General features: G+C 37.0%; 1 protein-coding gene across 4 annotated transcripts in view; it reads left to right on the top strand.

Moving 5' to 3' along the window:
- Positions 1–15,800, top strand: part of CRYBG3 (crystallin beta-gamma domain containing 3) — a 131,823-nt gene that overhangs the window by 55,215 nt on the left and 60,808 nt on the right. For all 4 annotated transcript variants that reach the window (XM_086675656.1, XM_086675660.1, XM_086675657.1 and 1 more), the window contains 6 exons: positions 486–633; positions 6,549–6,685; positions 8,246–8,360; positions 9,475–9,510; positions 11,609–11,742; positions 15,177–15,303. In XM_086675656.1, the coding sequence (XP_086531782.1) occupies positions 486–633; positions 6,549–6,685; positions 8,246–8,360; positions 9,475–9,510; positions 11,609–11,742; positions 15,177–15,303 (697 nt within the window). The remainder of the gene's footprint in view (positions 1–485; positions 634–6,548; positions 6,686–8,245; positions 8,361–9,474; positions 9,511–11,608; positions 11,743–15,176; positions 15,304–15,800) is intronic.

Raw genomic sequence — 15,800 nt, 5'->3', positions numbered from 1 at the left:
GGACCATTTCCCTTGCATATGCTGCAGCCAAAATTTCTTTGTCCAGTCTCAGTTACCCACTGGTCAGTACTCATGAAGTAAGTGGTATGGTATAGTGTTGTCTTCATGCAATAAAATGGGACACCTGTGCCCCCATTTTATTTAAGAATTGGAATTGTTAAGCTATTGTTTTTGATAGAAATATATAGCTTTGTTTATATACCATCTAGAAAGTATACGTGCATTTATGCATACATAAATATAGGTGTAGATTATGTTTGGGAATATTTCCAAATTGCGTGCACTTTTATTCTTATGCCCATGTCTATACTTAAATTAGCATATGTCATTGTTTCAAAAATAGGTTTATATACCAATTGTGGAAAATAGCTCAGGTTTTGAAAGTTAAGTAGGTACAATAGTCTGTGGACTTACTAAGTATCATGTTTTATGCCTCATTTCTTAGAAAATTAGTTATAACCGATCATGCTTTTATATTTGTTCAGCTGGATTTTATATGAGAAGCCACATTTCCAGGGTCAGAAATGTGTGTTGGAAGAAGGGGAAAAGGTGTTAAATCGTGACTGGATCCTTCAGAACAGAAAACATCCACCAAGAGACTTTGTATTGGGTTCTATCAAACGTGTCTTAAAGGTGACACAACCTTTTGTTTTGTTTTGTTTTTCCTGTTTTTTTTATTTTCTTTTGTCAAGTAGTAAAGCTGTACGTTGGTCTAGCGATGTTTAAAAGCGGTTGCTAATATCCGTGCTAATTTTACCAGTCTTCATTATATTGATGATAATCTTTTGAATTTATGCATATAAAGTGTTACAGTGAGTGATAATTGAAAATGTTGCCTGTAATCTGGCCCATAAAATGAATTGGTGCATGATACATATATATATGTGTGTATGTATATGTGCATACATATATATATATATTTTTTTTCTTTTTAATGTTTATTTTTGAGAGACAGGGAGAGAGAGAGAGAGCAATCGAGAGAGCACGAGCTAGGGAGGGGAAGAGAGAGAGACACACAGAATCCAAAGCAGGTTCTAGGCTCTGAACTGTCAGTACAGAGCCTGATGCAGAGCTCAAATTCAAGAGCCATGAGATAATGACCTGAACTGAAGTTGGACGCTTAACCGACTGGGCAACCCAGGTGCCCCCATACATATATTTTTAATAGTAGTAGGAATACATCATCCAGGAGTCTTTAGGAAAAGAGCTGATATTTCCAAATATCTTTTTTTTTTAGTATAGATCTCTACCCCTGAGTGTAGGAGTGTGTGTGTGAGTGTGTGCATATGAGTGTTTAGGAAATCAGAGAAGGAAGGGTGGAGAGAGGAAGGTAAGGTGTGTTCCTCTTTTATTTTCTGTTTAGAAAATACTATTTAATACTCACATGAGGAAGGTCTCCCAGTATAATAAAACATTTTGTGTTGGTTTAGAGGAGAGGCGAATTAGTGGTTAGGAGAGATCTCAGATAAGGACAGATTTATTTCTCCAGGGCATTCTTAAGAGTTCCTTCAGCATTAAAATAGTGCATGATTTATTACAATCATATGATAGTCATGAATATATATATATATATATTCAAGTTACGGAGATTTTGTTTATGTGCTTAAAAATGTAAATTCAGGTGGATCCTATAATAGTGATTTGGGTCAATGTTATTAAACTCTTGATAGCTGCAAATGGCATACAGAGGAAGGAAACATAGCTTCCAGAAAAAAGTCTCCATGAAAGGGGTATCTGCAAAAATTTTATGTGAATTAATACTTCCTGGAAAACTGCAAACAAGCCTGTATCTTCACAAATACCTGTTTTGCTTTTGGATCCGATACTGTGATGAACACGGGAAATGGAAATACAAGTGAGATATGATCTCATGCTTGAGATTGCTGCAAGTCTAGGGGAGGGACATCTGAGTCACGTAAGCATATGAATTGAGAACGCTCTGCAGGGCCCTCAGGATGCACAAAGAAGAGGTACTCCCCTGGAGGAGGTGGCACCTGATTGGAATCCTGAGAGAGTAAAGCAGTGGGTGGGTGGAGATGTGAGGAAGTCCTTGGCAGAGCCACTTGTGTTAAATAAGGATGTGAATGTTGGTACCACAAGGAGATTGACGGCTGCAGCATCCAGGGTGTTTGTTTGCACTGAAAACCTTAACTGCAAGCAGGTCAGCTCAGCAAGTGGCATCTGAGTGCTCATTTAATTAGCTAACTCACTAGAAATTGATTGAAATGGATAGTGTGTAGGTATAATCTTCTAAGATTTAAATACCTTCAGGTGTGTGTGTGTGAGAGAGAGAAAGAGAGAGAGAGAGAGAGAGAGAGAATGTCAGGCATCGTGCCAAGCCTAGTGGAGAAAAAAAGGTAAGTTGTTGAAAACAGCAGCCTTCTCACCACAAAACAAACCACAATAAAATCAAGCAAAAAACTCAGTTCTGTTGAATATGGATATATAAATGTGTATTTGCGCATCCACCATTTGCTTAGATTATATTAAGAGAAAGAGTAAGTGATGCTTGCATTTCTTCCTTCTTCGAGTGCTTGGAGCCTTTTTTTAAATTTTATTTTTAATGTTTATTTTTTAATAAAATTAATAAAAATTTATTTTTTAAATTTTATTTTTGGGCGGCTGGGTGGCGCAGTCGGTTAAGCGTCCGACTTCAGCCAGGTCACGATCTCGCGTTCCGTGAGTTCAAGCCCCGCGTCGGGCTTTGGGCTGATGGCTCAGAGCCTGGAGCCTGTTTCCGATTCTGTGTCTCCCTCTCTCTCTGCCCCTCCCCCGTTCATGCTCTGTCTCTCTCTGTCCCAAAAATAAATAAACGTTGAAAAAAAAAATTAAAAAAAATTTTTTTTTATTTTTAATGTTTATTGATTTTTGAGAGAGAGAGAGACAGAGTGCAAACAGAAGAGGGGCAGAGAGAGAGGGAGACACAGAATCTGAAGCAGACTCTAGGTTTCGAGCTGTCAGCACTGAGCCCGACAAGGGACACGAACCCACGAACCTCAAGACCATGACCTGAGCCAAAGTCAGACGTTCAACTGACCAAGACACCCAGGAGCCCCTGGAGTCATGTTTTAAATTGCAGTGTTAGTGCACTCATGTCTTGAACAGACTAGCACCTTTCAATGAGGAAGGAAAATAAAACTATTGAGCATCAAATGGAAAAGGCATTAGCATTGTTCTAAATATTTTACAAAATAAGAATCAGGCATCAAACTGCTTCCTTTCTCCAACTTTGTCAAAATCTTGCCTATTGATAGCTTCATTGTCATGGGGATTGTTACCATTCCAGATTCACCTAGGCTTAAGCCTAGTACTAACTTTATCTTATTTCGTTCTCTTTTATTTGCTCTAATCTGAGCAGTCAAAACTTGTGTTCTTTAAAGATAATACTTCATGATGTCTTCACTTCGCTATGAATAGATGCAAAGGACACCATCAGTTATCAGCAGGTGTAGGTTCTGCTCAAAGTCATCTTTGCTCCCAGAAATAATTAGGAGTGAGGTAGCATTGCAAATATTAGAAATTAATATTGCAAGTTACTGTTTACTGTGCATTTAATATTTTTTTTAAAGGAATAACATTTTTCTTGGTCAGAAGTTACTTTGCTTTTGTCCTCACTAATTTACTGAGAAGAGAGAGATCAGATGTTAGATCAGGTACTGATGGTATTTTATGTGAGGTGGAGTCAGTTAGATTTTCTTATTGTTTTTGTTAACTGTAATCCATTCCTACCCTGTTTCTCTCCTATAGTTTTGTCTCCATTCCTACAGAATGCTTTAATAGTCTAAGCTTGCAAATTTCATCAAAAGTATATCATGAGTAGAAAAGTTGGGGCGGGGGGGAAGCCATACAAACTTTACTAAGAATAAACTGTTCATTGTCACTAGATTACTAGAAAGTACCCTTCAGTTGTTAGTGTTACTGCCTCCATCCATCAAGAATTGTGCAAGTCTTGCAAGAGACCTTATTTCTGTGAGAATAGCCCCCATAAAGAAGGTGAAACTTAACTATTGAAATCTTTTTCATTTAACTAGAGAAAAACCTGGTCCTCTGGCAAAGAGAGTTGAGAACGTAAGCGTTCTTTTTGTTTATTTTCCATTTTTTAGTCATCATCACACTTTTTCCATTATGCTGTTTCCTTCTTTGTTGTGGTGGACTCAAGTGCCTTGTAGCTTTTTCCCTTTTAAAGTACACCACCCAAGCATTGTTTGTATAACACAATGCAGAGGAAACTTATTTGTGTGAGACACTTAGTTATGTATTCTGTTACTGTACCTTATGTCCCTAGGGGAACATTAATAGGGCAGCATTTCAAATAATGTTAATAGAACTCTATTATTTTTTTTTTTAATTTTTTTTTTCAACATTTATTTATTTTTGGGACAGAGAGAGACAGAGCATGAATGGGGGAGGGGCAGAGAGAGAGGGAGACACAGAATTGGAAACAGGCTCCAGGCTCTGAGCCATCAGCCCAGAGCCCGACGCGGGGCTCGAATTCACGGACCGTGAGATCGTGACCTGGCTGAAGTCGGACGCTTAACCGACTGCGCCACCCAGGCGCCCCATAGAACTCTATTATTAATAGCAAACAAAAACTTTGAAGATTGACAGGTGACTGTTGTGGACATTTCTGGCTATTTTTTGAAATGAAATTTGAGGTGTGCCTGGGTGGCTCAGTCAGTTGAGTATCCAACTCTTGATTTCACCCCAGGTCATGATCCCAGGGCCATGGAATCAAGCCCTGCATTGGGCTCCACACTGAGTGAAGGCCTCCTCATGGCTTTGTTACGCTTCTGAGAAGGAAGGCTTAAAGAGTTTTGGCACTCTCCCTCTCCCCCGCTTCCCTTCTGCCCCTTCTCCCCTGCTCACTCTCTCCCTCTCAAAAAAAAGTAAAATGAAATTTCAAAAAATAATTTTATACTTCAAAGGATATTTTAGGTTATGCTTCTTTATTGCATTTCAGAACTAGCTTTCTGAAAATAAGATGTATTAATGTACTTGTGCATATTGATAAGAATGATTAATAATAAAACTCAGTTTGCAGAAAGGTTAAAAAATCAGAAAATTGGAGTTAAAAATTGCAAAACTAATTATAATAAAAAATAGAATTTTCAGCCTGATAAATATCACCCCTGTTACTCATTTACCTGTTTCATTAAAGCATAATCACTTGAATTTCACAATGTCCTAGGTGAGAATTTTGCTACTGAAATTTTGAATTGTATAATTAAGCACTCATGATTACTGAGTTAGTGTGTTCAGACAGAAGCACATCTTTAATTTCAGAGGAGGGAAAAATAATTGTAGTTTTGATTCCCAAAGAAAAGATGAGGTCTTTTTTGATTTACAACCTGACGATTAGATGATTTTCATAAGTAAGAATACAGAAAATTTCCTGTTTAGTTGCCTTGGGGAAAACATTTATAAAACTTAGACCATATGAAAAAAGAGAGTGGGATTAGCATGGATACCAGTATGACTGAAGAGTTGTATGGAGTTCCTGTGGGTTACTGGGTTGGTGCTGTGTTGTAGGAAGGCAAATACATGTAAATTTGATGTGCTTGGGTCTTGAGCCAAGGAGTGTCATGAGGAAAGCGGTGTTCTAACAAGCCTAGCTGTATATAATGTGGTTCATACCTGACTGGTGGAATAGGCCCATAATTGATGTCTTGGCCTTGATTAAAGTCCTTGACAGTGGGAATAGATAAGAGATACACGTTAAGGGAAATTTTAAAGGAAGGTTTGACAGGAGATGGTGGCAGTGAGTATGTGATGGAGTGTAGGGTCAAATTTTATAATGCCTTTCTTCTTCAAACCAACTTGTACTAAAGAAAATAAATAGAATCCCACAAGTAGGAAAACAGACTTCCTTTACCCTCACTTCTAATTCCTACTTTTGTCAATGTAAATTAGATAACACACTGAGAGAGTACTGTGCCTCTCTGTTATTTATTTTTTATATCCCCCATGAGATCAGCTTTTACTTAACTCCCTTCCTCCTCATGGCTTTGTTATGCTTCTGAGAAGGAAGGCTTAAAGACTTCTGGCACTCACATAGTTTGGTAACTAAACATTGATTGCTTAATAGAACAAGACTTTTAAAAACTACATAGGGCGTCCGACTCTTGGTTTTGGCTCTGGTCATTATCCCATGGTTCGTGAGTTCAAGCCCCACATTGGGCTTCATGCTAACAGTATGGAGTCTGCTTGGGATTCTCTCTCCCTTTCTCCCTGCCCCTTCCTTGTTTGCTCTCTGTCTCTCTCAAAATAAGTAAATAAACTTAAAAACTATGAAAAAAAAATAAAAACCAAGCAAAAAAAAAGTAATACTTTCTCAATTAATTTTTATAATTTTCATGTCATCAATGTAACTTCTTAGAATAATTCATTTTTAAAACTGGTAAAATGAAACAGTATTTCCTTTGTGCTGTTTTTGAGAAGAAATTCAACTGAACAATGAGAATAATTGTAATTGCATGTCCAGGGTATTGAGAATGCTGGATTGTGTGTGTCTCCAGATGATTTCAAAGCCTTTTTTTTTTTTTTTTCAGGATTGCAGCATTCCAGAGATAGAACTTTGCCCACAGTCTGACTCAGAATATTGTCCTATCCATATACAGCGAGCCATCCCCAATTTGGAAGAGCTGAATATCCCTAAATCTGTGTCCTTCACTGTGAAGTCAGGAGTGTATGTATCAGTTTCTTTTTATTACAGTGATTGATGGCCACCAAAGTTAACTTTTTATTTCATATTTTAGTAGGTGACATACATTTCTGTGAGGTTTTAGTTTATGCTCCTGGATACTCAAGAAAGACTCTTGAGGGAATTTGAACAGATTTTGTCTTCCTTTGGATCCAGTTAAGTCTTTGACGTAGAACTCCTAGGAACAGATGGAGATTCTCAGACATAGTTCTTGATAGATTCATCCATCATCTTTTCACCCACCAAATTTTGAGATTGAGAAATAAAAACATGTCCCTGACCTAAAAATCTGGAGTTTGAACTATTTCAAGAGTGTCTCAGTGCCAGTAGTTATTGAGTGCCTCCACAGGGCTGGACCCATGGTGCTTTTTTGTTTATTACTATTCCTGCAAGGCAGGTGGAGATATTCATTTTATAAATGAGGAAATTATATTATTTGTCTCAGGCTACCAGCTGGTGGGCATGGGTCTGATGCCAAACCTTTCTGATTCTGAAGGTATCTTTCAGACTGTCGGTGCTACTTTGAGCCTGAATTTATTTATTTGTTTTTAAATTTTTTTAGTGTTTTTATTTATTTTGAGAGAGAGACAGAGTGAGAGTGGGGTAGGGGCAGAGAGAGAGGGAGACACATAATCTGAAGCGGGCTCTAGACTCTGAGCTGTCAGCACAGAGCCTGACGTGGGGCTTGAACCCACAAACCGTGACCTGAACCGAAGTTGGATGCGTAATTGGCTGAGCCACCCAGGCACACCAAACCCTGAGTTTAGTTTCCAGATGAGCTCATAGTTTCCAGATGAGTTCGAATGACAATTCTGTGATACCAATTCAACACAGGTTCCTTTTCTGTCTTTCACTCTTTTCATCTGCTCTGATGATGGTTGATGTAGAAGTTGGGGGTCACTGTAGGACATCTTTCTTCATGTCTCCCAACCGTAGATTAAAACTCTTGGGCAGACCCAGTAATTGACCCTGTCCATGAGATGTCTGTGCCTATCAAGTTTAGGTAGAAGGTAGTGGGTCTTTTGGGAATCTCATGTCAAATGCTGTTCCTGAGGCAGGCAAATGAACTGATTATTGATTCTAAAAATGTGGGTCAAAGATGTAAAATGCCTTAAATGAAAAAAAAAAAGTAAAATGCTTTGTAGAATCCCACCTCTGGTTGCCCCCCTTTAAAAAAAGAAAACAGTAGAATGTTTTTTTTTTTTTTCCAATTCTGCTTGAATCAAAGGTGTCACACCTTTTAAATATTGGAAAATTCTAAGAAAAGTAATGCTTACTGCTTGGAAAACATATAATAAATAGACTTATAAGACAGTGTTTGAATGTTGAGTACTTAATAACACATTAATTCTTGTTATATGCTGTCTAGTGAACTCATTTCGAATATGTTTTACTAGTTGTAATTTTGCCACAAAGGTTTTTTTGTTTTGGGTTTTTGCCTTTTTGCCTTTTTTTTTTTTTTTTTTTTTGATAGGCCTTTTTACTTTTAACTCTTACAAGACAATAGTATCCCTATTATACTTTAACCATTCATTTCTTATTTAGTTGGCTTGCCTACCCAGATATTAATTTTAAGGGACAAGCTACAGTTTTGGAGGAAGACCATGGACTCTTTGAGATTTCTGCAACAGAAATTAAATCATTGCATCCACTTCAGATGGTAAGCAAATTAAAAAGAAGCATTTTTCCCAAATGCACATGAGCCCAAAGTTAAATAGCTATGGTGATTGCTCATGCAGCTCTATCTTGAGAAATGAGTATGTATACTACTGAATCAACAACCTATATGTTATTTTTCTGTTTCTTTATTTTAGAGAATATCTGTGTGAAAACATTTTAATGCTTTCTAGAAGACAAATGTCTGAATTTACTTTGTGTTAAGTTTATTACAGTGCATGCCATTTCCTTATAAGTACCATTGAACAAAAATTTTGAATAAAGTTCTGAATTTTTTTTGATGCTTATTAGAAAACCACTTATAGTAAATTATGCTTTTCCATTGCAGTAATGAATGATGAGCACAGCATTAATAATAAATAGATCTGTCAGTGGTTGCTCTCTTAAAGATAATAAGTGCATGCAGTATTTATTTTTGTTGCAAACATTTTTATTTGAGGGCAGACTCTTCAATTAAATGTGAGGTGAGTGATAAACCATTCTTGGTTGCTCTGTACTTTTTAAAAAATAAAAACCAAGAAAACCTACAAAATTTTAAGAAATACCACAATGTGGAGTAGCATTAAAAACAGGAAATTCTAGAATTAGTTTTTGTGAAGGGGTTAACATTTCATGCTCTGCAACCTTGATGTCACGAAGACTGTAAGTATGATAAAAAGTGTTTATAGGACTTGGAAGGGGAAGCACTCTAATTTAGAAAGCCCGAGCAGTTGTCATGAGGAAATGTAGTGTCAGTGGTTTGGAAATCTACTCTGCCAAAGGAGATTTTTTAAATCTAGCAATTCCACTCTATTTCTTGGTACTCTCTGCAGTGGGATTAAATCTTTAATCAGTTGCATGTGCTTAAGGACTAAAAAGCTCAGTTTCCTTCCTTATACTGGTTGTAATCTGGAATGTATATCTCCCATCTACATCGATGAGCAGTCTGAGTCTGTTTTGACTGCTATAGAGTACTGTACTTAAATTTTAAAATTTACCACAACTTAAAGCTGACTGGTATGTAATCTTCACTAATCAGACGTTTATATAACCTACATATGTCACTTAGTTACTTCCAGATATTCTAAGTCTTTAATATTAAAATTTCTTATCTTAAGGGTGGACTAAAAGTGGAAATGCCTATGAACCTAAAGGTAAGTCTTAAAACAGACTTTTATAGTTTCAGTATCAATCTTCACATATTTTGAACTATTAAAGTAAAAAAATGATGACTGGTATATTCTAATAATACTTGGTGGATGTTGGGAGTGGTGGGAAATGACTGCACAGAACAGTCACTGAGGACCCATGCTGTGATGGAGAGTGAGGTCAGTATGCAAGGATGGAGGTCTTGCTGACAACCTAGTCAGACCCAATGAGCAGCTACTACAGGGTGGAAAGGTGACAGGTGTGATTTTTGATTTGGTGGGGAGGGACTAGGGACGTGGCAGCGTGACATTCAAGCAGAGATATTGAGCAGTCTTTTGGGAGTGATGCTCAGAAAGGAGATCAGGGGTGATCAGAAGAAGCAGTAGGTAGCTCCTGTCAGATATCAGTTGGTAAGAATAAATAAGTACCTGAAGGGAACAGTAGAGACACCAGGATTAAGCCTATTTGGGGAAAGGAAATGAAATTATAAAATGTGTGTGAAAAGAGAGCGGGGGAAAAAAACCAGTGCAGTGATCAAAGATTCAGCCAGACCTCTGCTTAACTAGCGTATAGCACTTCCACAGGCAGGCATGGAAACAAAGATTCATCTATCTATCTCCTGTCCTGCAAAACAAGACACAGCTCCTCCAACCCTCCCATTTCTCACCTTTCTAACTTATGGAATTGACCACCATTCTCTTAATCACATAGGTGGAATCTTTTAAAAGTTAGTATCTGAGCATAGTATACCTTAGCTCTGTGTTGGAGTCATGCATATCCAAGTTTAAAAAAAAATACTTATGATTGTATTCCACTCACAGAATATCGTTTTGGTCCGGGGTGTAGTCAGAAGTTTTCAAATTCTACAGGTGATTGTGATAACATGCAGCTGAGGTTTCGAACCAGTGACCTGAAAGATACAAAATTAGCTGTGACAGTCTGAGTGACTCCTGTCTCAGTTTCTTCAGGTGTGACAGGCTGGACATTTGCAGTTTGACAGGTTGTAGAGGCATATGAATGAAATAGCTATCACACATGGTCACATTTTCAAGTTGTTATGTGTTAGTTGACGGCTTGCTCATCAAAGAATTACTGCTTCTTAGTTTGAATGTGTTCAGATGTAGAAAGTATTAAACCAAATAAAACTTCATCTCTTCAAATACATCACCCTGTGAAAATTAAATATGTGGAACACAGGAGCTGTACTACATGGTTTTTTTCAGTTTGTATAATCTTACAAATTTTTGAAAACAAGTTAGATAGAACTTGGTCAGTATGTTTTAGCATGGGGCCTTATTTTGCCAGTTGTATGCAACGTATGCCATTAGCCACAAGTAGGACCTGGTGATAGAACGTAGATAGATTAGTACCATTATCACCATTATCATTTCCACATACTAAAGGCAGGCAGGTCATACTTGGGAAGTAAAGAGCACCAATATGGTGGAAGAGACCTTCCAAATTTAAAATAAATGAAACGCTAGAAATGGGTTTTCTACTATACTTACCTCCCCACCCATATGAATCAATATAAAAAAAAAAACAACAACAAAAAGAAAACACCATAATTTTTTCAATCATTTCTTCTTATTAGGAAGTTTTATGTTTAAATTCAGGAATTTGCATATCTCTTTCTTACTAGTGACTGGCAGCCACCATGTTATAAGAAGCAGCTGTTGTTTCTCAATCCAGTAGATAATTTATTATTATGTCCTAGAACCTCAAGAGTGTTTTTATTTATGTCTAATAGGGGAAAGTCAATAAATACAAGGTGGGCCTGTGTTAAATTCCAGGCAGAGAGCTAAAATTAGGTAATTTAAGAGTCAATTTTAAGACAATTTACCCTGTCAGATGGTCCTAGGATTGGGGTAACCAGAACAGCGTAATCATGACAGAAACATATTATTAAGGTATCTTCATGGTAATAACCCACATAAATCCTTGTGAATATCAGTCAGTGTGCTACGTTGTAAATAAATATTAGTCAAAAAAATGGATGGTGTCCCTGTTCATGTTGGGATTTTTAGTCTCACTTAAGTAAATGAGTTTTGTACCTATTCTAAAATATGAGCATGTTAAGTAATTTTCTTTCATATCTTCCAGGTTATTATTTATGAAAAACCTCACTTCTGTGGACAGGCCAGAGAGTTTAGTGAACACATAGATTCTGTCCCTAAGTTCTTAAAAAATAACGGGGATTTTCATGGAATTGGATCAATTCGTGTCATCGGTGGAGTGTGAGTGTTATGTTTTCAATATTTCAATTAATAGTCTGTTTTTTGAAGATCACAGAAAATGTGCTAAGCAGAGCAAAAAGAATGTGCCTTAATCGAAAAATATGCATCTTTTCTGTAAGGTACTATAAAATAAAAAAGTAGTTACTAATGGCTTTCCTGTGAACTCTTGATTGTATTAGAGATTTTGAGACAGATTGAATGTAGAAAATAGTTTCTAAAACTTAAACACTTGGTATTGCTAAACACAATATAGAAGATAAAAATTGCAAAATAAAATTTTGGGGGGGGGATGCCTCAGCGGCTCAGTCTGTTCCAGTGTCTGACTCTTGATTTGGACTCATCATGAACCCAGGGTTGTGGGATTGAGCCCCACATTTTGGGATTCTATCTCTCCCTTCGCCACGTTTGCACACTTGCTTGTGCTCTCTCTCTCTCTCTCAGATAAAAGAAATTGATATATTTTGTTTTACAAATTTTGAATATGAATGGAAGCCCCAATTTTGATTCTCTATTCTGTGGATCTTAGTTAACTTTCTGTGCTGAGGATCTTGCCAGTGAGTCCTTCATTAAAGAAGTAGCCTGGTCTGGGCTGATGGCTCAGAGCCTGGAGCCTGTTTCCGATTCTATGTCTCCCTCTCTCTGCCCCTCCCCTGTTCATGCTCTGTCTCTCTCTGTCCCAAAAATAAATAAACTTTGAAAAAGAAGTAGCCTGGGTTGTAGGTTTCCCAAGTCAAGTATTTTTTACATCGGTTACCCTCTGGCATTATACTGTTTTTGAGGAAGCCCCCCAAAGAACCTCTAAGTATAAATCTAAGTGTAACCTAATCTCAGTCATCGGTTTATGGGGCAGGGACCCCAGATATGGGTGGGATATGGGTTTGTATTTGTATCCTGGCAGATAATGGCTTATTTGCCATTGTCAACTCAGTACTAGAATTCCTCCATGAACATTGTTGGTCTCTCTGTTGATATGATAGTTTATTTGGAATGTTGGTTCATTTTAAGTATCCATGTCTCATTATTTGCAGTAACATCATAAAACTTCTTCATGCTATTCTAGCAAGATTCTACTAAAATATTTATTCATAGAAGTTAAATGATGGGTCTTAGATCTCTCAAGGGTCTACATTTAGAGACTTAGACTTTGCAGTTTCTGGCTGTAAATCAAGTGATGGCCACACTAGCCAAAATGGAAACATAAGAGACTATGCCATATATTAGATATGTGGGACATATCCATAATTAGTCTGACATATTGGTAATCATTTAATTCTTTATCCTTCAATTAAAAAATTATTAGGCCCTTGAAAAACAAACACGTTTTGGATAAACAAATTTTTATTGTGTCATATTTATTTGCAGTCTTCTCTAATCTGTGAACACATATGCTTCTTGTTAACCCTGCTAAATATTATTGCCTTTTCTTCCCTTTGGAATCTGAATGTTTTTCCCATTAACTAGATTGTGATTTGCATTGTTTCCTGAGTTTTTTTGTAATTGTTCTATAAAAACTCTCAAGAAAACATTATGGCTTGTGATACAATATACACAAGTTTCATTTTTCATATGACAACTGTAGGAGTAAAATGTCATATCCCCATTTAAAACTGAACAGTTGATTTCACTGTTTTTCAGTGTTACTACCACTTTTCACTTCTGTTAACTGTTTATCTGCAGGTAGTAAGAACTCATCTCTGTCCCATCTTGAGGAATCTAGAGAAAGTGAGGTTGATGTTTTTTCGTTTTTCTCAGATAACATCTGTTTTTAAATATCCCAGATGGATATATAAACTGAATCTTAGACAAAACTTAATCTATTGTAAAAAAGCTGAGAAGATTTTTGAACTGTCATCATGTAATAATTTAGTAATCTGTCTTTAATATTTAGGTCTTCTATATCTTTTATTCTTTTTCCCATTCAGGTTTATTAAAAGCATGTTTTGAGTAGCCACATTTATATAAATGAAAGCCACATTTAGAATTTGAAAGTTTTGGGGACTCCTGGGTGGCTCAGTAGGTTAAGTGTCTGACTCTTGATTTTGCCTCAGGTCACTAACTCACGGTTCATTAGATCAACCCCTGCATCAAGCTTTGTGCTGACAGCGCAGACTCCCTGGGATTCTCTCCCTCTTTCTGTCCCTCCCCAACCCCACGCGCACACACCTCAGCTCACTCACTCACTCTCTGTGTCTCAAAAATAAACTCAAAAAAATTTTTGAAAGCTTTCTTGTGCAATTTATCTTCGCATAATAGTTTAAGAATAAAATAATGTTCTTGTACATATTACGAATTCACTAAGATATATAAAATATGTTTATCCCTATTCATGTGGACCCCCTCTTCCCTTGCCATACGCACACCTACATGCAGAAAATGAGAAGGTGTACATGATTGCTGAGCGACTGCTATTATTTTATGCCCTTTGGAAACAATTTTTTGGAGTAGTTTTTTAATTTTTTGAAAACAATAGTAGTCAGCCGTACCCAGCTTCATTTGTCAAGCCCCAGAATGCAGAAGTTCCCAACCCACGAGCCCAAAATAGTCATTCTGGAATCTTCTCCATTGGAGGGGCTCCCATGGTAACACCACAGTGCCCCTCAAGGCAGATTTAAGCAGGCCATTGTGTGTTATGAATCATCCATGCCCACATTACATTCGTTAGCTACTGTGAATTATTCCATAAAAAGGTAAGTTTTGTGGAGGAGCTTAATGACCAGTGGTGTTTATCAGTGTTCTTTACTGACAGTTTTAGATGAGAAGTCAAGAAACCTGTGTCCACGGAGCATACTGTGTCACCGTGCTTCCTGTTCCCATTATCACCACTGATTAAATGGTGGGAACAAAATTGCCCACCCCTAAATTTTTACAGAAGCCTTCATATATGTGTGGGCCATCAGCGCTAATGCCAGCCCAGTTGCATTTCCTCTTTGTTAAAACCACCGGTAATGTGTTTTAGATCTGAAGCCTACTGAGAGGTTCTTTTGATTTAAACCCTAAAAAAATGTTTAATATAGTAATCATTCTCTGTGATTACAGAAGGGCTTTGTCAATAAAATAAGAATGGTTCTTTGAATCTCAGCATAGGTTTGTAACTTTTGTCATTGGCTATTTGTACTTTCCATTAATTGGCTGTCCCCCCCCCACCACCACCACCACCATATTGAGATACAGTATCATGTGATACCACAATTAGGAAGCTTTGCTCTGTTGTAATTCTACAATAGTTAACCTTTGTTGGGAAAAGCCAGCAAACTATAAAAGCTATTGATCCATGAAGCATACAGCATTTATCTGTCTTTATAAATGGTAACAAAACAATGTGTTGTTTTTTTAAAATATCGTGATAATACAACTAAGTGCTTTATCGGGATATTTTTTTTTTCTTTTTTCTTTTTTTTATTCATGGCTTAATTGGATATCCTTTGTATTTCTAGGTGGGTTGCCTATGAAAAAGAACATTTTAAAGGCCAGCAATTCTTGCTTGAAGAAGGAGATTTTGAAGACAGTAATGCCTGTGGAGCATTAAGTGGCCCCATCTTGTCTTTCCGTTTCTTACAAGCTGTGAGTTAGCTTTGTTATTCGTAATTTTCTGTTTTCTATCCATGAAAATCAGTCATGAGTTGTGATAAAACATGAGGTTATAAAATGTTTCTAATACCTGAGAGCATTACACTGAACCACTAATGTGGCTTGCCTGCTTTTCTTAACTTTATGATTATTATAGAATACTTATGTTTACTTTTCATCCATCAATCCCATAAGTACTTTTTGAGCACCTGTTTTGTGAGCTGTATTGTATCAGATACTGGAGATACAGTGGCCAGACACTCAGTCCTTGCTTTCGCAGAGCAGGCAGTCTACTAGAGAAAATAGCATTTATATAAGTGTTTGATATTATTTGGCTATGATTGGATTAAGCACAAAGTACTCAGGGTACCCAGAAAAAGGTCAGTTACTCCCACTTGGAAGTAGAGAGGAAAAGATAACAGTTGAGTAAAATGTCTGATTCAAGAGTTAGCCAAGTGGAGAGGTTCCAGGACAGAGTGAATCAGAAAGGT

Source organism: Puma concolor, chromosome C2, assembly GCF_028749965.1.
Source record: "Puma concolor isolate L17-30 chromosome C2, mPumCon1.1.hap2, whole genome shotgun sequence".
Classification (NCBI taxonomy): Eukaryota; Metazoa; Chordata; class Mammalia; order Carnivora; family Felidae; genus Puma; species Puma concolor.
The sequence above is the reverse complement of the archived record's forward strand: the minus strand, read 5'-3'. Positions and strand labels throughout refer to the sequence as shown.